Source organism: Condylura cristata, unplaced genomic scaffold, assembly GCF_000260355.1.
Source record: "Condylura cristata isolate star-nosed mole 26May11 unplaced genomic scaffold, ConCri1.0 scaffold00023, whole genome shotgun sequence".
NCBI lineage: Eukaryota > Metazoa > Chordata > Mammalia > Eulipotyphla > Talpidae > Condylura > Condylura cristata.
The window spans coordinates 4,768,107-4,792,830 of NW_004567124.1; the positions used below are offsets into that span (position 1 = coordinate 4,768,107).

General features: G+C 52.0%; 1 protein-coding gene across 1 annotated transcript in view; it reads right to left on the minus strand.

Annotated features, from left to right (window-relative positions):
- Positions 1 to 14,369: 14,369 nt before the first annotated feature.
- The window catches only part of SKOR1 (SKI family transcriptional corepressor 1), a 12,011-nt gene continuing 1,656 nt past the window's right edge, over positions 14,370 to 24,724 (minus strand). The window contains 13 exon segments of the mRNA XM_012728520.1: positions 14,370 to 14,464; positions 15,006 to 15,071; positions 15,582 to 15,656; positions 15,904 to 15,978; positions 17,331 to 17,402; positions 17,934 to 18,041; positions 18,969 to 19,059; positions 20,147 to 20,274; positions 20,386 to 20,703; positions 21,202 to 21,430; positions 21,665 to 22,355; positions 23,235 to 23,262; positions 23,265 to 23,356. Coding sequence (XP_012583974.1) covers positions 14,370 to 14,464; positions 15,006 to 15,071; positions 15,582 to 15,656; positions 15,904 to 15,978; positions 17,331 to 17,402; positions 17,934 to 18,041; positions 18,969 to 19,059; positions 20,147 to 20,274; positions 20,386 to 20,703; positions 21,202 to 21,430; positions 21,665 to 22,355; positions 23,235 to 23,262; positions 23,265 to 23,356 — 2,068 coding nt within the window.

Below are 24,724 nucleotides of genomic sequence, written 5' to 3' on the forward strand. Positions count from 1 at the left end.
ATTGACATGAGTTCAGTGATACATACTAACTACCAGTTATTAAGTACTATGAAGTAAAATAAAACAGAAAAGAAAGTATGAAATGTCAGGGAGTATTTTGGGAAGGCTTCCTGGAGGAGGTGACATCTGAGCAGAGACCTGAATTAGCAAAAGGACAAGCTATACAACATTTAGTGAGGCATGCCCCGTCTACAGAGGAAGAATCAAACCTCAGAGAAGGGTAGTAGCTTTCCTGAAATTACCAAGTTGCTGAGGCTTCTCTAGGGAAGAAGTTTCTCCTCAGATTTTGGGTTCAGGCTATAGACTCAGTGGTAGCACCAGACCCTTGAATTCTCTATTACAGACAACTGTGGTCTCACAGATCCTGAGACCAATCAACTTGACATAGGGTCAGTTCACTGGTTCCTAATTTTACTTCTACTCCCCTACTTTTTACCTCCTCCCTCTTCCTTCTCTTTCACCCTATTTCTTTTTCTTGTTTAACATTTTATTATAAGTACTGAACAGTACCAAACACATACAGCTTCAGTTTAATGAATACTTTATAGGGAGAAGCCTGCATAACAGCCACCTTGGTGAAAAAGTAGAATATTGCTAACACTTCAGGTGCCCTCTTGTGTTCCTTCCCATTCCTTGTCACTTTTGGTAACCCCTTCCTTGCCTTTCTTATCATTTTAGATTATAATCTGTTCATGCAGCCCTAAGTAATATCACTTAAATTTGCCTAACTTTGAACTTTATATAAATGGCACAACTCCATATATATATGCCATGTCTGATTTCTTTCACCCAGCATCACACTGACAAAATTTATTCTTGCTGCTGAGTGAATTACTCTGTTAGAGCTGCTGCAATAAAACACCACAAACTGATTAGCTTCAATAACAGAAATTTGTTTTCTGACAGATTTGGAGGCCAGAAGTCTGAGGTTGAGGTGTCAGGAGGGTTGAATCCTTTATGAAGGATCTTTTGCAGTCCTCTCTCCTTAGCTTTAGGCAGCTATCTTCTCCCTATGTCCTCATGTGACTTCCCTCAGTAGGGAAATTTCTATGTCCAAATTTCTCCCTTCTCTCATGATATCAGTACTATTGGATCAGCATACATTTATCTCTCCTATATTTTAATAGAGTTATCTACATAAAACACCCTATCTCCAAATATGGTAACAGTGAAGTACAGGGAGTTAGGAGATTAACATATAAATGGGGAGGTACACTTCAGCCCATCCACTATATAGCTAAAGTTCACTCATTTTCATATGCATGCCATTTTCAGTGCTGCATGATATTCCTTTTTGCTGCAATGATTTACCCACTCTCCTCTTGATGGGGACTTGAGTTGTTTCCAGTTTGGGGCAATTAAAAATAATGATGCTTTGAACATTCTTTTACTTTATTTTGGGAAATGTGTATATGAATTTCTCTAGAGTTTCTAACTAGAAATGAACAACTGAGGGTAGCTCATCTTCAGTTTTAGAAGGTATGCAAATGATTTTCTAAGGTGGTAGCACCAATTAAAAAAAAAGCACCTGTTCAACTCTTTTGCCAATTTTAAGTTATCTGTTTACTTTCTACACTTACAGCAATTTTATTTTAGTGTCATAGTTAACATTTTCTGCCACTAGACCTTGGTCAGCATCATCTGATCTACCCTGCAAATTTTTAATAGTGTAACTCTCAGAAAGTAAGGGCTGGAGTTTCATCCCTTCCTTCTCATTAGCCTCTGAGCTTCTTATGCAAACATTCCAATGTTCCCCCTCCAACTTCCCACCTCCATTTTACCCCGGAGATGACAGCATCTCCGCTCACCTGCCCTGCCACTATGCTGCCCACACAGAATGATGAAAAGTGGAAAATATTATATGTAAATGTCCAGCTTGGTGCCTGGAGCCCTGGATGTGATGACGACCTTCTTGATGACCTACAGAAAGAAGAGCAACTATGGTTGCTGTACACTGGCTGCAACCAGAGTGCCAGGCAGTAGTCAAGGACCACAACTGCCTACTTACTGCCATTCTCTTCTTCCACACAGATTTTATTCAGGGAAGTAATGTTTGACCTGTGCATTTCCTGCCTTTCTCCCTCCTGATGGCTGGCGCCTGGAGCTACAGCAGCCATCCTGAACCATGAGTTACTGCCCTAAGGACAAAAGAACCTGGATCTGTGACAGTGAAGCCATCAGACCTTGTTTCACATGGCAGAAATTAAACTCTGTCATGTTAAAACCACTGTTGTTTTTTTTACTATATGAGACAGAATCTAATTCTGATACTTATGGAAAATATATGTTATCAGTTAACCATAAACATGAATTTGCTTGAACTAAGCTTTCCTGCCTCCATAAAATCACTTTTGCTGGAGATATATTTAATGATAAAATGTTTACCATAATATAACTGATAACATATTTGAATCCCCACATTCAAATGTGTATTTTTCAAACAATCCATGGGGTCCATGTTTTTCTGTTGATAGCAGTTATTGAGACATGGCATCTTAGATCGTTAGAAATTAGTATTCTCTACCATAGATGCATCCCGTTCAAAGCGAGACACACACACCATGGCCTCTCTCCTCTGACTGGAATGTGATAAGCATAGAGGTCCTAAGTCAATGTCAGAGAGCAGACTAGTGTGCTTGGTGACTGAATCATTAATGAGGTAGGAAGTGATATGCACGTGCACATGTGCTTCACATCATACACTGAGGAGGGGGTTGGAGAGCCCAGAGAGGCAGTGAGGAGGGTAAACACCAGATGGTGACTAGATAGTCTTGGTCAGTCCCCTCAATCTTCCTGAGCCTCAGTGTCTTCATCTAAAAATAGTGGTTTATAGCTTGGATGTACTGGAGGATTAAATGAGACAATGCATATAAAATATCTGGCTTAGAGGAAGCATTTGATAAGCATTAAACAAGGTGGGTTTGTTTTTACTTTCAACTTGTCAGCAGGTTAAGGCTTGCTCCTTACACAAGTCAGTCATTCCCAGCCAGGTCCCAGGAGGAGAACTACTGAAGCTCTAACCTGCCACCTTTCCCTGGGTGGGCCCCAGGACCCCTCACCTCCCCACAGTCGCTGTATCACCAACGCCCAGAAAAGCTGGTTGTAAGTGTGGATTAAGTTCCAGTTTTTATTTAAAGATCCTAATTTCTGGATGTTTATTTTTGGGATCACACTGATGCTTTACGCTACTTGAAGATATTGGAAGTTGAAGTCTCTCCTTCACTTGGTTGCTAAAGTTTAATTCAGTCTAATTATTTCATATGGCATCGTCTCTAATAGTTTCATAATTTCTAGTATATTAAGCACTTAATATGTTGTGTCATTTGAAATCACATATTAAATTCAGCAAAGTACATTTTAATGAGAGTTAAGTGGTGTGAAAATATTAATACAATGTGATGGTTCGTGTTGGTGCTCATGTTTGGCAAGCCTGTTTCTGATGCACAAAAGCTTCGCTCACCAGGTGAGGGGAGCATTTAACTGCTGGCGGCTCGACTGGGTGTCTGACAGACAATATCCTACCTTTTATGTTCAGCACTTTACACTGTGATTTCTCACTGGGCTTCACGACCCTGCCAAGCAAGCGGGGGCATCAAGCAAGCAAGCTTCCATTTTAGAGATGAAGAAAATGAGGCTCATTGCTAGGACATAAATATGTCCTTGGCGCAAAGTCACTGTGGTTTTCCCTTGGACCACAGCTGCTACCACTGTAGCATGGCATAAGGGAAGTCTGGGCTCTGGGCTCTGGGTAGCCAGGATTTGGAGAAGGAGGTGTGTGGGCTTTTTCCAGGTACTCTGGTTTCCCTCCACTTTGTGCGCTGAAGTTCACTGGCACATCACAATTGTCCTACTCAGAGCCCTCCTGACGGAAGAGCATCCTGTCCAGGGGGTGGTTCCTGCCTGCTGCCTTGGCTGTCAGAATAGGCTCTAGCCACCTGCGGCTCTGAGCTACAATCAATAAGTTGAAAATGAATGAATACAAATAATTGCTGAATGCTAGAAGTGTTTGGAGGTCTTTCTTTAGAAGTTTGGTGATGTGTTTGTGACCAAAAATATGCCCTAGAACTCTTGCTTATGCCAAATACCCTCGGGTCAAACTGGTTTTGTTATACCTAGCTTTGCTCAAAGTCAGTTTATAGAAACTTATCAACCATGTTAAGTGAGTACCTAACAGTACTTGGATTCAGCAATTCTTTTTGTGCCCTCTTTCAGGCTGGACTTTTCATACCCTAAATCTAAGCACCTCATGCTTTTAGTCTACCCGAGGATTGCCAAAGAGAGACTTGAACTACATCACAGTGAATCCTTTCAGTAGCAACTGCTCAAAATAGAGATGTGTCAGTGGCAGGATTTTAGGCAACAGTGACACATTTTGGAGCAAGCATTTCAGAACCGCTCTAATCACATGTCCATATTCCACCTAGGTGTGACATAGCCCTCGAAGCCTGAGAAAACCCAAGAGCAACTTCTAGTGCTGTCACTGATGACCACTGTCACTTTACCACTCGAGGCCTACATTTTCCCCATCAGTAAAACAGGAGTACTCTCCCTTGTGCTTACTGCTGGGGCAGTAAAATGAAGCAGAACATTAGAAGACTGTGATGGGCAACGATTCATACTAAGCTGAGTGAACAGGAGTCAGATTATGTAGTGATCTTTCCCAGAAATAGAACTCCATTTTCACCAGAGCCTCTGGTAACTCAAACCCAGAGGATTAAGGACCTCTAGGTGAAACCAGTCCCCCCAGTAGCTAAAAAAAAAGGAGCAAAAAGAGAGGTGAGAAGAGGAGGAATAATGGAGAGAGGGAGAGTTAGAGAGGGAAGAAAGAAAAAAAAGGAGAAGGAAGGGAGGGAGGGAAGCTACTACTATAAGAAAAACAATCTTTTTTAAAAGGAGCCAAAACTGTTTTCATTTTATTAAGTGTTTCAGGCCCTCCCTGGTGGTGTAACGGGTTAGGACACAGCGCTGCACGCTAGCCACAGCCACCTCAGTGCGAGTTCAACCCCTGACCCCGGAGGTGACCCACATGGCGCGGCAGACCTCTCCTGACCAGCCCACTGCTCCCCTCAGCAGTGTACTTTGTCAGTCGGCCTGTTCTGCTCCCCACTCTGTCTTTGGTGAGTCTGCTCACCATTCCTGCTCACCTTTGGCTTGTACCCCAGTTCTGTATGCATAAATAAATAAATTTTTTTTTAAAGTGTTTCATCCAGACAATTGCAAAATTAGAGAAAGGGAAGAGCAAGGCAATGGTGGTTAGATGTTGAGTATTTTTATCTTTCCATGAACTTCCTATCAGCCAGTGCCTGTTCTCATCTTCTGTGCTAGGCCTCTGACATTCAGAGCTGCATCTAACCTCTAAACACCCCTGCAAAACAGGTAGTAGAGTTATTGTCCCCAGGTCAGGAAAGAGACAGATACTTAAGAAATTCCTGACAAGATAAGAGATGTGGGGGCTAGTGAAAGGTGTGGCCTGGGCTGTGTTGTCCTGTCCTGAGGCAGGCTGGGGAAGAAGTCTGGCATCTGGATGGAAGAACTGATCTAACTGTAGCCAAGCCAAGGACCCAAGAACAAGAAGCCTTCAGCATAGGAGGCTTAGCAGGAGAAACTCCCTCTGAGAGCTCCACTGGTCTCCCTGACCCTGCTGCTTCCCTCAGGCCACACTCTGGGCTGTGCCACTACCAGTCCCAACCTCCTTTTCTGGAGGCAAGATAGGACACTTTGGGAAAACTCACAGTGAAGGGATTTCATTTCAGAGGGAGAATAAGCTTGAAGAGATATTAAAAGAACAAGGGTTAAATCAAAGCATGAGTAGCTCAAAAGGATTTCTAGCAGCCCAGAAGAGGGTGGGTATCCCTGACACCCTTCAGTCAGGCTCTGTGTCTGGGGCCTCTGGAGTTTCTGGGTCAGCCCTGGGAACTCAGCACACCCCTCCCCTACCATCCAGGCCAATACTTCCTCAAGGCTCTAATGCTAACCTCCCAAGCGGTTCTAGTACAGAGAAGGCTACAGCTGCTCCTCCCTCTTTCTGGTGGGTTGATGGGAATCCCAGCCCTTCTCACTGCAAGTGAACTGACAGATGAAAATACACAATTCTCTCTGACTGAAGGGGAAATAACTATCACTTTAGAGAATCCTAAGATTTCCTGTCTTCGCTGACAATTTTTTTTTAAAGATTTATTTATTTATGCTTACAGAACTGGGGTACCGGCCAGAGGTGTGGTGGATGAGAGGGTTCACCAGAAACTGAGTGGAGAGCAGAACAGGCAGATCCACTGAAATACACTGCTGAGGGGAGCAGGGGGTGTGTCAGGAGAGGTCTAATGCGCCATGTGGGTCAGCTCCCTGGCGGGGCACGGAACTCATATTGCAGTGGCTTCAGAGACCTTGATAAAACAAACGGTGCTTTAACCTGTTGTGCCACCAGGGAGAGCCTTTCACTGACAGTTCTTTAAGAGGAACCAGCCCATTTCTTCATTGTTCAACATCAAATTAAAACTAGCCTTGTTCTCTCCCACTCAGAGTGGTAGGAAGTACCACTTCAGGCAGGATTAGTGAGGTCAGTACTTAATCTCCTGGGGTTCTGCAGTCCAGGATAGTCAGGAAAGACTGCCAGGACTCAGGCCACAGCAGGTCTGCAGAGTGAGAAGAGCCAACTGCTCTGACGGTGGCTGAGATTGCCCAGTCCTCTCTAGCACCCACAAACTCCTTCCTACCTTCACCCTTGGGGCCTGTGGGGGGTTTGAGGTCCTTGGAAGTGATGTCCCCCTTGGTTTTCTCTTCACCAAGCCTTGCCATATGTTTCCTCTCCTCCGACTCTCATCTTCCCCTTCCCTGCTACTTGGAGTTTCAGGGCTCAGGTGCCAGTGCTATAAGGTCCAGCAGGTCCCGGGCCCTGGGTCCACAACAGGCCCTGTGGAGTCTTTCATGCTCCACCCCTCCCCCCATGACCAGCATGCTCTACCATTTTTCCTAAAACAGAAAGCAAAAATAGTGTTGAATTTTAACATCCTGTTAATCAGTGTCAAAATAAATTTAAAAAGTCCTTCAGTTACTCAGTCATCAAAAATCACAGCAGGTCAAAGTGGAAAGACATGTAAATGATCACCTCCAGGGCAGTTTCCTCACTGCACAAGATAAAGCAGGACCAGAGAGGTCCAGGGAATTGATCAAGACTAGAGATTGTGAGGGAAGGGACAGGAACTAGAACTCTGCTCTCTCCTCTGTACAACTGTTCAATAAGGTGGGGGGAGGGGGAGACAGAAACCCCACCTCTGGCTAAAATAACACATGCTCATCTAACTAGAAATGGTGAACAACGGAGTCCATCTCCTGCTGGCTTGCACAATAAGGCAGCGAGGCACCAGCGAGATGTACCTGTCACTGTGACACGTGTGCGCATTGACTGTGTCGAAAAGCCTCTCCTTCTAAACAAATGAATAAAAACGTGGATGCTAATTGAAGATTAGCATCATCTCCCATCAATGCTAATACGCTTTTTGGTTATTTGCAATTCCCTTTTGTAAATCTGAGGGAAACATCATTGCCCAAATTAGCTCTTTTCCCTCAATAAAGGCCATATTAGCATTCTGAGGTTTGCATGTGCTTTACTGCTTATTTAGAGAGAGGTCAGATGAGAAGTTGGGCAGCCTGCACCTGATTTCCATTTCACTGAGGAATGGTGGGGGAGGAGGAGAGCACCAAAGTCTCCAAAGACCAGCATGATGCTCCCTGACTGAGGGGTCCCTCTGCTCACAGGGCCCAGCCATAGTAGCCTGGAACCCCAACTACTTCCACAGTGGCCTCCCCTGAGGGACCGGCCCAGCTGGGTGAAACTGACTCAGGCGCTCCAGGTCCTCCTCTGCCTGGATTCTCTGTCCTGGCCCCTCAGGGCTGGCTCCTTATCATCAAGTGACCTCCTGCTCACCCACTGAAGTGGCCTTCATTCCGCAGTCACTCTCTATAGCCCATGTTCTTTCTAGCCGGTCCAAGACCACAGCCACCCTAAAATCACTTGCTCCCAACGCTGATTTCCTAGGTGCCCCATATTTAGCGAAGGAATGAAGGGAGGGAAGGAATGTCTAGGCTAATAGTCCCTTGCAAGCTTTGTCTAAGAAAGAAAAAGGAAGGCGGGCCTCCGGTCCCAAATCTAGTCTGAATCTGAGGGTGAAGATGAACGGTCTCAGGAAACAGCCTGGTAACCAAATCTCGTCTTTCACCTCTGGCAGGATCATTTAAGAACATCTCTTTACTGACCTGCAAAATGGGTAAACGACATGGATCAGGCTAAGTGCCTGGTTCAGTGTTGGATCACAGTGACGACCGGTCCCAAACAGCACCCCTGTGTCCCCCTTCCACACTGTGAAGAGCCGGGACCCTCAGTTCCCCTGGGTTTCAAGTGCAGGTCCCCGTCCTGGGAACCCGCGGGAAGTGGAGGCGCCCAGCCAGGAGCCGCAGCCCTCGGCCGCCCAAGCTCGGTCCCTTCCGGTTCTGGGTCGAAGGCCCCAGCCCTCTCAAGGCTCCCGGGTCCCGGCGTGAGCACGGCCCTGACCAGGCCCCCGCAGCGTTTTGGGGGGCCGCACGGGACTCCTGTGGGGCCCTCACGGGCACCACGGCTCCTGGCTCCCCAAATATACTGGCGCGATACTCGCGCTGCTCCACGTAGGGGCCTCCGCGCCGCTCCCAGTCTCAGGTCAGCGTTGGAGCACAGGCCCCAGCCCTGGGCGTCCAGCCGGATCCGCGCGGAAGAAGCGCGCGAGTAGCGCACACCACGTGACCGAAGTTGAGTGACAGCGCTGTCTGCGAGGCTCCAGGAGGTCGGGCTGGAGGAAACCCAATTTCCCATGGTTCCCTTATTTGCATATATAATTTGTGCTGTTTAGGGAAACAATTCGATTTAATTTGACATTGTCTACTAGAACAGCCTACATGATATACAGTTATTATAATTTAAAAACTATTTTAACACAAAATAACGTGAATATAGTAATCACCATAAGTGAAAAATTCTTCGTATTCTGTACTTTATATATTTTGAGAGATAACCTAGCAGTCGTGCTCGCTTCGGCAGCACATATACTAAAATTGGAACGATACAGAGAAGATTAGCATGGCCCCTGCGCAAGGATGACACGCAAATTCGTGAAGCGTTCCATATTTTAGTACTTTAAAGCCACATTTTTCACCTATGGTGCTGCCTACCTCTGGCGTTGTGCTACCCAGTCAACAATCTTTCCAACTTGTTCTATCCCTTCTGCACTACCCTGAAAACTATGGTACCTTACCCCCAAAGAAATAAAGTTGTCAAAGAGTTAATCCTTTCTGGGTTCAAAATACAACAAGATATTAATAGTAAGATAAAATTATCAATACTGATTTGCAACAAGACTAACTCTCCGTGCGCCCTCTAAACTTAAATCACAATAATGCCCACTTTTCACTGAGTATGAACCAAGTGCCAGAGGCTTCACCAACATTTCATTTTAATAATCCAGATAGCCCTGCCCCAAGGATATTGCTTGGACAAGATCCTGTAACTAGTAAGTGTCTGAGACAAGGCTTATTAAGATCTTGAGGCACATACCCTGGAACGACACTGCCCCTAAGTAATTCAGTTGCAAGAAACACAATCCTAATTAGTAAATTGAGGAAAAATAAAGCCAAACATTTCCAGATTATCGTGATGAATGTCAGTGTTTTCTGGAGTGTACATTTCTTTCCAGGAGAGGAATGTTTGTACTTTGGTAGGGCCTAAGTATGACAGAGGTGGGTCTTGTCTGCCTCTACAGCTACCTGAAGCCCAGAGGGCTGGTCTTCAGGGGTAGCAGAGCTCCCAGGCTCTGTGCTCAGCCCACAGTCAGGGCAGACACACAAAATGCACTCCTCCCCCCTTCCCCCACCCCAAGTTACCCTAGGACAGCCAGATACTCAGAGCTGCCAAGCAGGTTTACATCAGGGATCCATTTCTCTTCTCTTCAGTGGAAGTGAAATGATCCTTTCCAGGTAACAGCTGAGAAGAAGGTTCTGTAGGTTCTCTCCATGTGCTTTCCCCTCTGCTGGGTTGTCAGGGCCTGGAGCTAGCACAAATCTTTGGTTTTCCTTTCTTCTTCCAAAGATGCCTGGTTCGCTGGAGGCCACTAAAGCAGTTGGATGAAGAGTTAAAATATTTGGGGGATGCCAAACAAGGAAACCAGTAGATGTTGTTGACTCTTCCTCCTCCTAAAGAAACTGATGATGATTTTACAAGAATGATGATTCTTCTGGGCATGATGTTGTCTCAGAGCAGAAATTAGGAAAGACACAGGCAACTCCTAGTCCTGGAAAACCCAGAGACCTGACTGACTTTCTTGTCACTGCACAGCTCTATGAAGTAGGTTTCCCTCCCTCTCATAATATAGATGAGGAAGCTGAGTCACAGCAAGACCATATAACTCACTCAAGGTCATAAAACTGGTCAATGGCAAAGAAAGGACCATGACCCAGGAAATCTGGCTATGATGGATCATGGAGAATGGGAGAGAGAGCTGTTTGGAATTAACGGAAAGCATATGCACATCCAGTTCTGCTTTTCTGTTGGTGTTTTGTGACAAGAACTGCATTTTTGCAAAGGGTCAGGGTAACTGGAAATGAGTAGACAGGTATGTGCTCAGTGATCTTGCAAAAATGTGAGGAAATGAAGGAGTACCCTCTGTAGGAAGGAGCTGGAAGAGGAAGTTCTGTGGTTCTAGGCTGAAAATCATTTACCTGCCCCCTGTTCCCAAACTAATCCTATTGATGAAGTATCTTCTAAGCAGTAAGCATGTGCTTAATTAACCTTAGGTAATTGAGCTTAATTGCATACTAGCAACTGTTGTCCATAATCACCTAGAGATTCTTTACTCACACTTTTCAGCACTCAGATGAACCACAGTTGAAGCCATTCATGGAGATACCTGTTGAGTGACTGTGGAGGCCACAAAAAGAACAAGAGCAAGAAGTAGCCCCTGTTAACCAAGGTACTCACAGTTCCATGGAGATAAGACACACACCAAGCATAAGCGAGACCTGTTACCCTTTTGAGCCAACACAGGGAGCAAACCAAGGTCAGGCCCTGAAGTCCAGGTTCTTAACAGGTGAACCCAGTTTGCAGAAGAAATGAGTTAGGAGTTATGTAATGATTTCTCCCCCAGGGGGAGTGAAAAATGAAGCAGCATAGTGCTGTCTCCTCCAGGACCTCCAGTCTTACTGTTTACCACCTTGAGTCTTCTGGTACAGGTGGGGATAGAGGCCCCCCTGTCCCACCCCAACTTCCTGAGTGAGACATGTCTGTGGTTCCTCTGCTGGAAATGGGAGAAGTCCTAGGGACATGGTACCTGGTTCTTTACCCCTCAGGCCTCCTGTAGGCACCTCCAGGGAACAGGAGTATGGAACCGAACAGCTGGGAGGATATTCTGTACCCCACTAGCGGCCCACCCCCATTGCTCAAGTTCCAGTTTTTTCCCCCCATCACAATCGCCCTTGTCCAGGGCCTTTCGAGGTTGACTGCAATGCCTAACATGTGTCGCAAGGTGGCAACGTTGTGGCGAGAAATAGACTTTTAAAATCCTGGTGTTTCTTTTTTTCAAAGCATATTTTCCCTATTAATGTTTCATTTAACTTAATTAGAATCTGGTAAACTAATTAAAGTAGCTACGAGCCCCGCAATCAGCAATAATTCGTATAATTATTGATAATTACATCCATACCAATCGTTTGGTTATTAACATTTAGGAGGGAACAAACCACTTCTGAAGGGACGCTGAGCCCAAGAGGGTTTTTGTGAGTGAGCTTTCTGGGTCGGATCCGCCTACACCTCCATCCACAGAGATTCCGGCTCAGATGGGGCGCCCTTTTCAGGGGGCCCCTGCCGCCTATGGCGCTTTTCTCCACTTGGAAAATCGGTAAAGAAAGGGTGAAGAGATATCTGTTAGACTCCTTCGCGTGGGCGCAGCTTCAGAGCTTCTTCCTGTGCTGGGTGCTGTTATTTATTCCCATTTTACGGAGAAGGCAAACGTGGCTTCCAAAAAGTGCGCCTACGAGGCGGCGGCGGGACTTAGAGCTCACTGTCTCCAGACGCTCGCTGCTTAGTTGAGTTCCAACTCCTCTCGCCCCAGGCTCACCCTGGGGATACAAGTTACTTTTTCTCTGGACTCAAAACCGCGGTGCGTACAGTGGACCACTCACCTAGCTGACTCCACCCATAGGAAATTTTCCCGCTTCTTGGAGGGACCCATCTGGGAGATCGCGCGTCCCGAGGCAACTTCTTGCCTTGGCGACACCTCCTGGTTTACCCCGCGCCCTCACCTAGCGCCCCTCTCTCGTCTTTCTGCGTCTCGTTCTCGACATTTGCCTAGATTTGAGGGGCTCCGAGCCGGACGGGGGACTGAGTGGCGTTCTGCTTCCCCCATACCACCAGCCTGCCGGCTTGTGATCTTTCCGGACGCTCCAGGTCAAACCCCCAGCTCGTGGGCTCTCGCCCGGGTGCTCCAGGCCACCGGCCACGAAACTTCAGACGAGCCAAGGGCTCCCGGGCCAGAGCTGCTCGCCTGGGAGCGTAGAACCCGGCACCCGCGTGCAGGTTCTTCTCTCCAGGGCACTTTGCAGCCTCGAGACACGCAACTCGAGCACTGGTGTCGTCGGGCGTTGGCACCCGGCTGATTGTGCCCTGAGCGCTGCTTTGTCCCAGAGCGTTTTGTTTGTTGGTTGGTTTTTTGCGACTACCGGGACTGAGGCCTGAATATTACTTTACTGAGGCCTAGGAAAGAAAACGGGTGCAACACAGCACCCCTACTAGTCCGCCGCGGAGGTGAAACCGGAAATCAGGGCTGAAAGATTCCCGATTTTGGGTGTTTCCCCACTCCTGTCACACTTTCCTACCCCATCGCCACCTGGGGCGCTTCAGTTTCCAGCTTTCTCTTTAGCCCAGTCAGTTGAAACTGAGGCGAACGGAAGAACCGCGGCAAGGCGAGGTGTTCACAACAGGTTGGGGCGCCTGGCCCCGATCCCTCCAAGGCCGTCAAGGCGAGAGACTCCAGTGGCAGGGGGGCCTTCGTTCCTTCTTGGGTGCGTCTAGGTACCCAAGCCTTCCGGGACTAAACTGGGCGAAACAGGAGAGGCTGCCGAGGCTCCCTCCCTTCGGGTAGGGCGGGGCTATCGAGAGGGCCGCCGCGGACTAGCGCGCAGGGGTACTCCCGCCCTTTAGTTCCAGGCTCCCCACCTCGGGCCCCCCACCCCCACCCCACCGCGTTGGGCCAGGTCTGAGGAACCTGCGCGGTGCAAACTACACGAAAACAGCGCAGGTCTCTGAGCGCTGTCCCGGTGGCGCAGTCGTGGAAATGGACACGAATAGACTTAAATTCTCAGTCGGGGTGAGCACTCCATGAAAGAATCAGAGATCACCACCCCAAGGCCCTAGAGAGGACCTTAAACACCCAGGAGGGGAAGCCCTGTGAGGCATGTCGGGTGTGTTCGAAAGAATTGTCGGAGAGGTCGGGGAGCCAGCTGCTGCTCACCTGCATGGGTGCGATTCTCACCCCAGGCGCCCCAGAACCCCTCAGTGGCACCGCATCCACGTACCACCTGTTGCGCAGTCCTCCGTCTACCCTCCCCCTCCTCCACACATTCCCACTTCCATAGCCCCAGGAAGTGACAGGTTTTCTTTTTATTAAAAACAGAAGTCACGCATACAGGGTGGTCTCCCCAACAGGCTCAAGGTGGTGTCCGTCTCGTGAATCGGTTGTTGCCCTTTTAAAGTGCTGTTACATCAAGAGTTTACAACAACAATAAAAAAAATAGACAAAGCAAAACCAAACGGAAAATGCAAAATGGGGCTAGAAGAAGGTCCAGAAGAAGCAAAATTAACATAGCATAAATAAAGCGAACCCAATGCTGAACCAAGAGACTAACAGTACATTTATATCCATTGCACATAGCCACTTTGTCATTAGGAACAATAATTTCAGAAGTGGACGGGAGCGCGGGGCCAGCGCCAGCGGAGTTGCTACATTGTATTCACAATTGGGGGTCTGAAGCTGTACGGGGGGGTTGGGGGGAGGCTCCCTCTCTCCCCTTTCTACCCCCCTCAGGTCCAGTTAACCCCGTGAGGTCCGATGCCCTGTAGTTCATTCGTAGGGAGAGGTGGTATTTACAGTTGGAAATGGAAACGGGGCCCTGGGCTGGGGCGCCCGGAGAGGGCAGAGGGCGGGCAAGGCCCAGGCACCCAGGAGGAGGGCGGGCGGCTGTATTTACATCGGTCCGGTCCGAATGGCTTGTTCCTCGCTCTGGGCCGCCGTGGCCGGGGTATTTACAAGAAGAGAGCAGCATGGCTTGAGGGCGCGTGGGTGGCTGAGCCGGCCCTAGGGCAACAGCGGGGGCTTGAAGGAGCAGTTGCCAGTGCAGTGGCGGGGCGTCAGCATCTTGCAGGAGAAGTGGTGCAGGGCGTCATGGGCTTCTGGAGAGACAGTCGGGAGGGCCACCGTGGACGCCTAGTCTGCTTCCCTCCCCCTAGCCTCGCTCGCCCACGGGACAGCCTCCCTTCAGTCCCCCTCCCATCGGCGCCCTGGTCTTACCCACCCCATTCTGGCTCAGGGATTCTCAAGTTAGCGAACCAGTAGATAGGAGGGTAGGAGAGAGATCCTGGTGATTCAAAACCATTGCGCTGGGTCAATAGCCCCCATTTTACAGAAGAGGAAACTGAGGCACAGGAAGAGGGAGGCCAATCCACCCAAGGCCAGATTTGGACGGTCTGGCATATTTCCCAATGCCCACACCTCAAGGGGCATCCTTTTCCCTATCCCACCATTCTAGAACCATTTCCCCGTTAAAATCAATCCCCACTTCCCTTCTCTCAGCTTTGACCCAAGATTTTCTTACTAGCCCCGCCATTCATTCGTTCCTTCCTTCACTCCTTCCTTCATTCTACTGTCGATTTATTCGCCTGCACAGCCAGCGTCTGGCAACCCTCCTATCTTTTGTTCCCCTGGCATCCGCACCTTTCAATTTCTGTTGGATGGCATAGCGCGCCTTCCGTTCCTGGTCCAGTTCGTTACACAGAGTGTCTGGAAAACATGGGGAGGGGCCAATCAGGAACCGCGACCAACCTTCAGCCGGCCAGGGTCACAGCCCGGGCCTCACCCTCTCCTCAGCGCTCAGCACCTCCAGAAACAAGTTCGGGGGACCGAGGGAGGGGGGCAGCTATGCTCCAAACTGCAGCCTGACGGAGGGAGGAAATGGCCTGGGATGGCGCTTAAAGGCAGACGGATCTAACCAAAATTAAAGCAAACTTAGGCATTACTTCCCAGGTAATTTTACGCCTCGATTTTTAATTTAGAAACCATGGAAATTGCCGCGATAAGAAGTTCAATCACTCCATGTAATGATGCCTGCAAGCCGTTTGCTGGGCTCGCTTGCCATTCTGAGGCTAATCAGAGTATACAAAGGATATTAAATAAAAAAAATAATTGTTAAATTACCTTCAATTTAAATCCAAATGACTGAGCCAACATTGGCTCCTACCAGACGAGAGGCAGTTATGGCCCGTGCACGCGCTCACCTGACTCGCGTCTTACCTCTGACAATTTGCAGCTGTTGCACCATTTCTTCTCGATAAGCCAATTCCCTCTTCATTTGATCCTGAAAATTATCTGTGCAAATTGATTAAGTGAAAGCTGTTATGCACAGCTCGCACCCTAGGCCCCATTTCCTCACCCCCACCCCCCAGCATTTGGCCTGGCGGGGAAACCCCGGAAAAGAGTTCCTTTGCTTTCTGTGGGGCACTCGCAGCTGCCTGCACTGGGGTGACATAGCAAGTCATGGGTTGTCCCGGAGCAAGACTTTGGTGATGAGGTGGGATGGGATGAGCTGGGGTGAGGTGGATCTAGGTGGGGGTACCTTTGAGACTCTGAAATTCTCGCTCCAGCTTCTTACGGAGCTCCATTTGTTCCAGGAGCAGTTTTTGCAATTCGTCTGTTAAGGGGAGGGGGGCAGGGAAGTGGGAGGTAAAGGGAGGAGAAGGAGTTCCAGATTTAGGGGACCCAGAAAGCATCCAGTTTCCATCCTGGCTGAAAGACCTGACATGGGGGTTGGAAGGGCAGGATAGGTAGGTCCAGAAGCTAAGCACTCAGTTTTTCCATTTGCTTCCAAAGGATTTGGGTCAGGAAACAGAGCTCAGAGTGCACTGGAAGGTCCGGTGGCAGAATGTTTGTTGGCCTTCTAGGCCCTAGTTCCAAGTGTTAACCAACCTGGCATCTTGAAGTGGTTTCTAACTTTCTAACTTTTAGAGGCTGGGCCAGAAGGACTCAGTTTACCCCTTTCAAGTGATAGACAATACAGACCATGGAGAATTTGGCCAAGAGTCTTTGGCCAAATTCTTCCTTCCCTGGAAGAATACATATACTCACAACAGTTTGTTTATAATTCCAAGAGTCCTTGCCCTCCCCACCCCATGCTAACAGTCCTCAAATAAAGTCCTATGATGTTGAATAGTCTATAAAATCTGGAAGAATGGAAGACCGCCCAGGCTTCTCTCCCTCCTCACACCAACTCCTAAGCGCATCCCTGGGCTGGTTGGGTAGGAATGTGTGGCAGAGTTGAGTGTGAAAAGCTGATAACGCCTAAGAAACTAGCTTCACTTCGGTGGCAGGGAGCTGGCTGCCTTGCCCATGGGGCTGTTGATATTTGGGTCCACTGAGAAATCTTCCCCTACCAGATGCTAGAGGAAAACACCAAAATGGGAGCTAGAGGAGCAAAGTGGGGTTAGAGGCCTCCTCCTTCAGTGGCTTAATTCACAATCAACCTCTGGCAGCCTCAACTTCAATTCCAGAACTCTCCATCTTTACCCCATTTAGGGTGGAGTGGTTGTACATGAAGTGTGTGTGGGGTTTAAGCTTGCAAGCCTTCCTAAAATAAAAGTCTCTTTACACACTTGCTATTCAGAAAAAGTCATGTTTTCCCACTGAGGTTGGCAGACCCAGGGTGTCTTTTCTGGTTTGTCCACATGCAAGTTCCAAGTCTCATTACTCATTTCTCTCTCTCACTGGACTGCTCGGACAGGCAGCGCCAGGAACCCAAACTTCCACTGAACCTGGCAGTGTGGAGGAAGGGTGTGTGTGGGGGAAGGGTGTGTGGGGGGGTGAGTTCCCTTTTACACACCCCTACACACACATACCTCTGTGTGAGGATAGTGTGTCTAGGGGATTATCCCTTTCACCCAGCAGCTCTGTCTTTTCACATTTACAATTTCAGGAATGACACCCCTCTATAAGAAGGGCCAGTCTCCCTCAAGGACAGTTACCCCCATTTCACAGATGTAACCTCACCTCTGGCCAGGTTCTCGATATCTTTCTCCACTAGCTGAGTTCCCGTGACATCCAGGGTGAGCCCATCTTCGCCTGGGATACAAGGACAGATAGAAGGGGTTCTGTCCTGGGAGAGGTCTTGGGATGGGAGGAGTGAGCTTACTGGGATCTGTACTAGGTCCCCAATCTGATCCAGACCTCCTGCCTTTAGACAGATGCAGGCATCCTGTACTCCCCAGTTTCTAAGCCATCATTTTAGGGGTATAATCATTTTAGAGAGTGACCTGCTATAGAAGAGTAGATCCAACTAACAGAACATCAGCTATCTTAGGACAAGGAGTAAGTAACCTTTGACCTTTTTATGTGGGTGATGGGGTCCCTCATTTCATTTTGATATGCCCCACTCCTTATCCCCAAAGAGCCCCCAAACCCAAGGAGGGAAGCAACTCAGGACATCTGGCCTGCACTCACCCGCACAGTTTAAATATCTGCCAGCCGCAGAATGGGATGGGTAGCTGCTTACACTAGATTGAAACCCTTCTTCACTGGCTCAAGTCAGCGGGAATCTGGGCAACCTGGGCACCAGGTCCCCGGTGGGGGTTAAGCAAGGGTCCTGGGGCTCACCTCGGTCAGTATTTGCGGGACTTGGTTGGGAGATACTCCTTTGGTCTGGATAGGATTTCCTCGTTTCCAAATCATCAGCGGTCGAGTGATTGTCTTCCTTATCTGGCTCTTAAAGGCAATAAACCGAGTTTCAAGGAGAGGCAAAGAAACCGTGACCCCGATACGGCCAGAGCCGCCGCTGTCGGGGCGCCCGGGCCCTAATTAAAAGCGTTGTGGCCGCCGCTGGTTCCCGGCTGCTCGCCTGGCTCGCACCCTCAGGCTTTGGGCCCAGGGCCCCTCCCCCACGCGCGATCTGCTCTTCTTCGGCTCCACGCCCCCTCCCCAACCCCTCAGAAAAAAGCATGACGAGCAGTTGAGCCCACCAGGGACAAACGACCTACATCGCGCGCAGATACTGGGGCACCTCAAACACGCGTGGCCGCCGGGACTGCTTGCGCGGCTCCAGCGGAGAACGCGGCCCAGGCAGCGGCCCGCGGGGTCGGGGTGGTGGTGGTGGTGGTGAGGACATCGTTCTGTGCCCAGCCTGCCCGCATTTTTGAGACCGAAGGTCCCTCCTCAGTGAGCCATAGGGTCCAGGCAACGCTTGCAACGCTCCCTCCACCCACATCGCGTTGGGCGACAGCTACCTGGCGCTTCTGGCTACCTGAGCTCCCTATCAAGCGCCCCCATCCCCAACCAGACGGCCGAACCACGGGCACCCCAGGCCAGAGACACTTGCAGAATAATTGAAGGGGTTGCCACATGTGATTTTGTTTAAAGGTGTACCCAGTGTAAGAGGTGTGCGTGTGTGGGAGTGTGTGTTTGTAGGCCAGTCGGTAGTTAACTAACCAAATGATGGAAGTTCTTGGGAGTTGTCTCTTGGCTGCTTTTTTTCCCCGTTATGTTTCGTTCCCACTTCTTTTCTCTCTCGCTTTCTCTACCTCTCTCAACCTCACAGATTCCCCCTCACTCTGGTGGCCCCGGTCCTCGGCCTGCAGTATCCCCGATCACAATAGCCAGAGGTCTCGGCACGGGAATGGGGGCTGGGGGCGTTACCGTGGGCCTCTGGGGTGCAGAGGTAGGAAGCCGCAGACCCCAGCGGCGGCGCCGCGCTCTTCACGTGCTCATCCCGCTCGGGCGCGTACACCTGCGGCGGCCGAGAAATGACAGGCGGTTAGGCCCGCGCTTGGCGTCCGCCGGGAGCGACCCAGGAGGTCGGCGTCGCCGCCGGGAGGGAACTCTGAATGGGTGGTGAAGGCTGGCTAGCGTCAGGGGCCAGAGCGCCCCGGGAGGCGGTGACGCACGCGGTGCAGCCTGGCGCCCTAGTATCCAGAAACAGCTGTAGACGCAGGGTAATTGTGAGCGCCCTCATGGAAATTACTCGAAAAAGAAAGCCTCTCCCAAGCCAAGGGCCTTTCAACGCCGTTCCCACCCTCTTCGCCCTCATTTACTGCACCTTCCCTCCAGCCCGCACCGCGGTCCCCGGCATAAAAGACGCCTTTCGCATCCGGCTAACAATTCGTGTTTTAATGGACCGAATGGAAATGTACAGGTGTGGGCACCCACTTTCAAATGACCAACGATGCTGGCTCGGGTGCATACTCCCCCGCCCCCTCCGCCCCGGAATTCGCGGCCCCCGCAAACCTGAAAGCCCCCTCCCGCCCCGCACAACTGTCTGGATAGTTCCCACCAATAAAGCCTGAAGTACCCAAGCCGACAGTTTCAAAGGAATAGGAAATCTAAGAGTTGGGATGAAGCAAGGTTCCTGGGACCCCACACTTCCACCACGAGGCTTGGGAGAGACCCTTAATTTTTCTTGGGTCTCTGATCCCCATTTTGGGTTGTCTTGCAACTGGTCTGGTCTCCTCAGCGCTATCCTTTGAGTCTGAGTCCTTTTCTTTCCATTTTTCTCCTTCAGACCGCTTTTACTTTTCTCTCTCTGTCTCTGTGTGACTGACAGTCTCTGTCTGTCTCCTGCCTACTCCCATCAACAAAAACATAGCACACGAGTTTCCCAGGCCTGCCCCCCCGGATCTTCCGAAGCCCTCAGTGGTGGCTCCCAGTTCCACGGCACTCCCAAAGCTGGGTATACCTAGAGCAGCCCGGGCTTGCTGCTCAAACGCCCGCTCAGAACAAAATTCCCGTCCCCAACTCGGCCAGGGCATACCCCAGATCCCCGCGGCGCCGAGGGGTGAGCTGAGAGGCGCCACCAGCGGCGCGGGTGCAGGGCTCACCTTGGCAGGCGCGGGGCCCCCCAGCGGCCCGCAAGGATCTCGCAGCTCATAGCCGCCGCTTGGCGGGCTCCTTTCAGGTCTTCGCACCACATCGTCGGCTGCCAGGTCCCCGAATGCCGACCGGCTAGCTGCGGGTAGCGCCGGGCGGCGTCGGGGGCGAGGGCTGCCGCCTTCGGGAGAGTCTGTAGGACCGTCGGCGCCGGAGGACGTGGTAGACTGGGGCCCTACGGGCTGGTCGCCGTCCTGGCCGCCACCGGTGTTGGGCGCGCCAGGAGCTGCGGCCTCGGCCTCGTCCTGGGCGCTCTCATCGTCGGGAAAGCGATTGGACTCGACATCCACCTCCGGTTCATCTGCAGTGTCCACGTCGGGCGAGGCGGAGTGGTAACTGGAGCTGCCCTCGCTCAGAAAATCCGGGCTCACGTAGCCACCTCCGGCCCCCGCACCCGGCCCCGGCCCGCGCGCAGGGCCGGCGCTGTACGCATCGCGGGCACTGCCATAGAGTTTGGCAATGCTCTCCGTGTCTTTGACCACCGGCCGGAAGGCCGACACGTAGGAGCCTTTGCGTGCAGGTGGGGGTGGCGGCGGCGGCAGTGGAGCCAGAGGCGGCGGCAGCGCCTCATCTCCGCCATCCTCGTCCAGCGGCCCGCGGGACAGTGCGCTCGGACACCGCTCTTCTGCGCCTAGGCCGCCCTCCTTGGCCGGCTCCGCACCGTCCAGGGGCTCGGGGCCGCCGCCACCCGCCGCCGCCGCCGCAGCAGCCGCCGCTGCCGCTACAGCAGCAGCAACAGCCTTGGCTTGGCTCTGCGCAGCTGGATAGGGCGGCACAGGGAGGCTGCCTGCCGCCGGCCAGAACATGGGGAACGTCGGGTACACCGTGGCTGCGGCCGCCGCTGCAGCCACGGCTGCTGCGTCCTTGGCGGCCCCGGAAGGCTGGTGACCCCAGAACATGGCGCCGCCGCCGGGTCCAGCCCCGGCCCCTGGGGGCAAATGACCGGCTCCTGGGCCTCCCGCGCCTCCGCCAGTGCCCGCGCCCCCGCCGCTCCCAGGTCCTGGGCCACCCTTGGGTTCACCTGCGCCTAGCACTGGGTCGTCCTTTTTGGGGCAGAGGCCGAAGGCCGTGGGGAAGCCGTAGGGATGAGGAAAAAGCGGCGGCGGCAGCTTCTGCAGGAGGCCAAAACCCTTGCTGGGCACTGGAATCACCGGGTAGCTGCGTACGCCGGCGCTGCCACCAGGCCCTCCAGGGCCCGCCGGGCCGCCGGCTCCCGCCGCTAGTCCAAGTCCCCGCTGCGGATGGGGAGGAGGCGGCCCAGGAGGCCCAGCGGCCTCGTCTTCGCCACAGCGCAGGCTTTTGTGGGGTGGTGGGCCTGGCGCCAGGTCCGCACCACATCCGGGGCCGCCCCCACCGCCTCCGCCAGCAACACTCTTCCCCTGCCCACCCGACCCGCCATTAGCGCCGCTGCCACCTCCTTGCAGCGAGAAAGTCCGCTTGCGCGTGCCGCCATTAAACATGGCTTTGACGTCCTCCCAAGCGTGGCTCAGTTCGTCTGTGGCCGACTTATCACTGAGTTTGAGGTGCCGGCGCCACGAGTTGAAGTTGGCTGCGTCGGGCTGCGTGTACTTGGCATCGGGTGTGCGGTGTGAGTGGAAAATGAACTTGTTAGGCGAGAAGTACATGCTGCAGTAGCCGCACTTGATGCACTTGGCACGAGAGCTGTTGTAACGCGCGGGGATGAAGCTGCCACGCGACCCCCACGCGCACTCATGCACCACGTCGAAGGCGAAGTTCTCGGGCAGCTTGGGTGGCTTGTGCTCTCCCAGAAAGGACTTGCACAGGCGTTCAGCCTCGCGCTTCGTGATCATGCCGCAGCGGCGCGAAGAGATGGGCATGGCTCCTGCCCGACGCAGAATCTCCAGCTGCACCGGCGTGCACTGCACGCACGTGATGCCCAGGGCCACGCGGCGGTTGTGGATCTCATTGTAACTGTAGTTCTTGAGAAGAGTATTGGAGATCTGAGCCAGGCACAGGCGCTCCTGGCCGTCGATGACCAGAGATACGATAGGCACCCCATACAGCGACGTCTCGCCCACCTGGTTGGGTTTGAGAGCGCTGGAGCCGGAGTAGGGCTGCAGCTCTTGCTTGGAGTTGGGCGAGGAGTTGCCCTCGCGCCCCGGCCCCAGCTGAGTGGTGAGAGCCTCCATGCCGCCGCTCCTGCGAAACAGAGAAAGCAGAGAGCAGATGAGCCATTTTCAGCGTCGCCTCGGCTCAGGCCCGCCCAGCGGGGTGCGCCGAGTGGGGCGCGGGGGAAACTTGGCAATGGGGAGTCCACGCTCATTCGCCCCCTGGATGGGCGCCTTTTGTTATTCAGACGCGTGCTGGCGCTGGAACAAAAGCCCTCGGGGTTTGGGGGAGGAGAGGGGTAATTGAGACCTCAGGAATGCCCCGGCAGCTAGGGACCCAATCCACTTTTCAGATTGTGGAGGAAGTGGGGCCCAGAGATGGAGAGTGACTTGCCCAAGGCCACACAGCAAAGCCATTGCCTAGGTTTCCCGGTACCCTGGTCAGTGCGCGTTCGGCCACTCTCGCAGCCTGCCCTGCGCACCCGGGTCCTCAAGCCCGGACTTCGGGGACCCGCTGCCCCTCAGCTCACTCGCGCATGCACGCGGGCGGGAGGGGGCAGCGTAGGGAGGGGGAGTGAGGGGGAGGGGCGGTCGCTGCCCACCTCCTGACAGCAGGAGGCGGGGAAAGGGCAAAGAGTAGGAGGAGGGTCGGGAGGCCTTGAGTGAGGAGGGAGGGAAGAGGCTAAGGGACCGCTGTTCGCGGTGCTGAACCCAACTCTCCAAGGCATGCCACGCGCGCCCAGGCTCAAAGCAGCCCCCACTGCACCCAACTCTGTCTAGCCCGCTCCTCGGGATAACAGCACTAGTTTTCACAAACCCGAGCTTCTCTTCCCACATCCGAAGCCCCACGTTCGTTGGGCAGAAAGATCTGGCTGAAAATATAAACCGTTTTCTTTCCAGCCATCAGTGGAACCAGGGTCTGTACACAGTTCCTAACCACATATTCTGTATTTTTAGCTGAGTTCCAGACCAAAGCTGATTTCCATCCGGGTCAGCACTGGGACAGAGAGGTTCTCAAGGAAGTTTCTGAGGAGCCACTTCTTTGCTTCTAATCGCCATTCCCTGAGCTTTCTTGCTTCAGATAGCCCGTTCCTGCTCAGGCCAAATGTAGGCTCGGGGAGCTCTTGGCTTCCTCTGCTGGGGCATCTCCTGCCAGTATTCTTCAAGCCAGGCTGTCCCATCTCATGGGTCTGGTAAAAATACTGACCATCCCACAAAACCACCACAGGGCTCCAGATCAAAAGTTGCTGCTAGTCAGCGCTTTGCTCTCAGGTCGAGGCAGAATAGCAGCAGGCGCGGACTTTAGCAGTGGGAGAACCAGGAACTGAAGCTTGGGGCCCTCTAGGTCTCCCCGCTGAGCCACGTGTCCTAAAACACTGAAGGCTCCTTCCCAGTCCACAGCTACAGGCACTTTTGGAGCCCAGGCAGCCCAAAAGTGCCTGAGGGATTCTTCCATAAACTCAGTAGTAAAAGCAAATCCGTGTTCGGAGGGGCAGCTCCAGCTGGACAGGAGATCCGAATTAAAACACCTTCATGGAGAAGACTGGGCTCTTCCGCCTCTTTCGGTCTCTGCACCTTCCTGTCTATCTATCTAGGTGCCCCTCATCTGTCGATCTTATCTGTCCCTGAGCTGCCTGTCTCTCACAGCTCGCTCCTCTTACTCCCATCTGTCTTCATACCTTCTTCAAATATCAAGCTATTTATCTGTTATCTGTCCGTTTCATCTTTATCTCCGCAGATCAAATTGAAACAAGTTGAGGCTCTCTTAGCTTGTGAAGTCTCTTGTAATATTTTACAAGACAAACACTAAAAGCACCGTCCTAACTCCCCGGCTGAGGGGCTAGACAGACAAGCCCCACACTCCCCTGAAGGGTTGGGGGAGGGACTGAGGAGGTGGCCAGGGGCGCAGCGGTTCTAGAAAATGACGATGTCTTCTCGGTTCCCCGAAATCGGCAAGTGTGTCCGGCCCGCATGCAGAGAAGGGAGCACTCAGAATGGATGTGTGTTCTCCCTAACTTGAGGGTCTGGGGTCTCCCCAGGGGCTTTGGCCAGTGAAAGGAAGAGGCTCCGGGCCCAGGAGTCAAGCGAAAGGGGATCCTAGGAAAGGAACCGAATTTCGGGGGCCAGAACTGAATGCCGGAGCAAAGGGTTGTGCGCAGCAACAAGAAGCAGAGGCCAGGGACCATCAGGGAGCTCTCACTGCCTCCTGGGGCTTGAGGGGTGAGCTTGGAGAGAGGACGGCCAGGAAGGAGGTGGGGAGTGATGGGAGTGAGGCGATGGAGTCTTTAGGTCTAATAAAAACAACAGCCACAAGAATCCAAATCGGAACTAAACGAAAAAAGCTGTAGGGGCAGGACGCGGGGGCGGCGGATGACCGGACGCAGGTACTCACCGTGCGGCGGCGGCTGGAGCCGGGCGAGCGGAGAGCGGAGGTGCACGGCGGGCGGAGCGGCGGGCGGG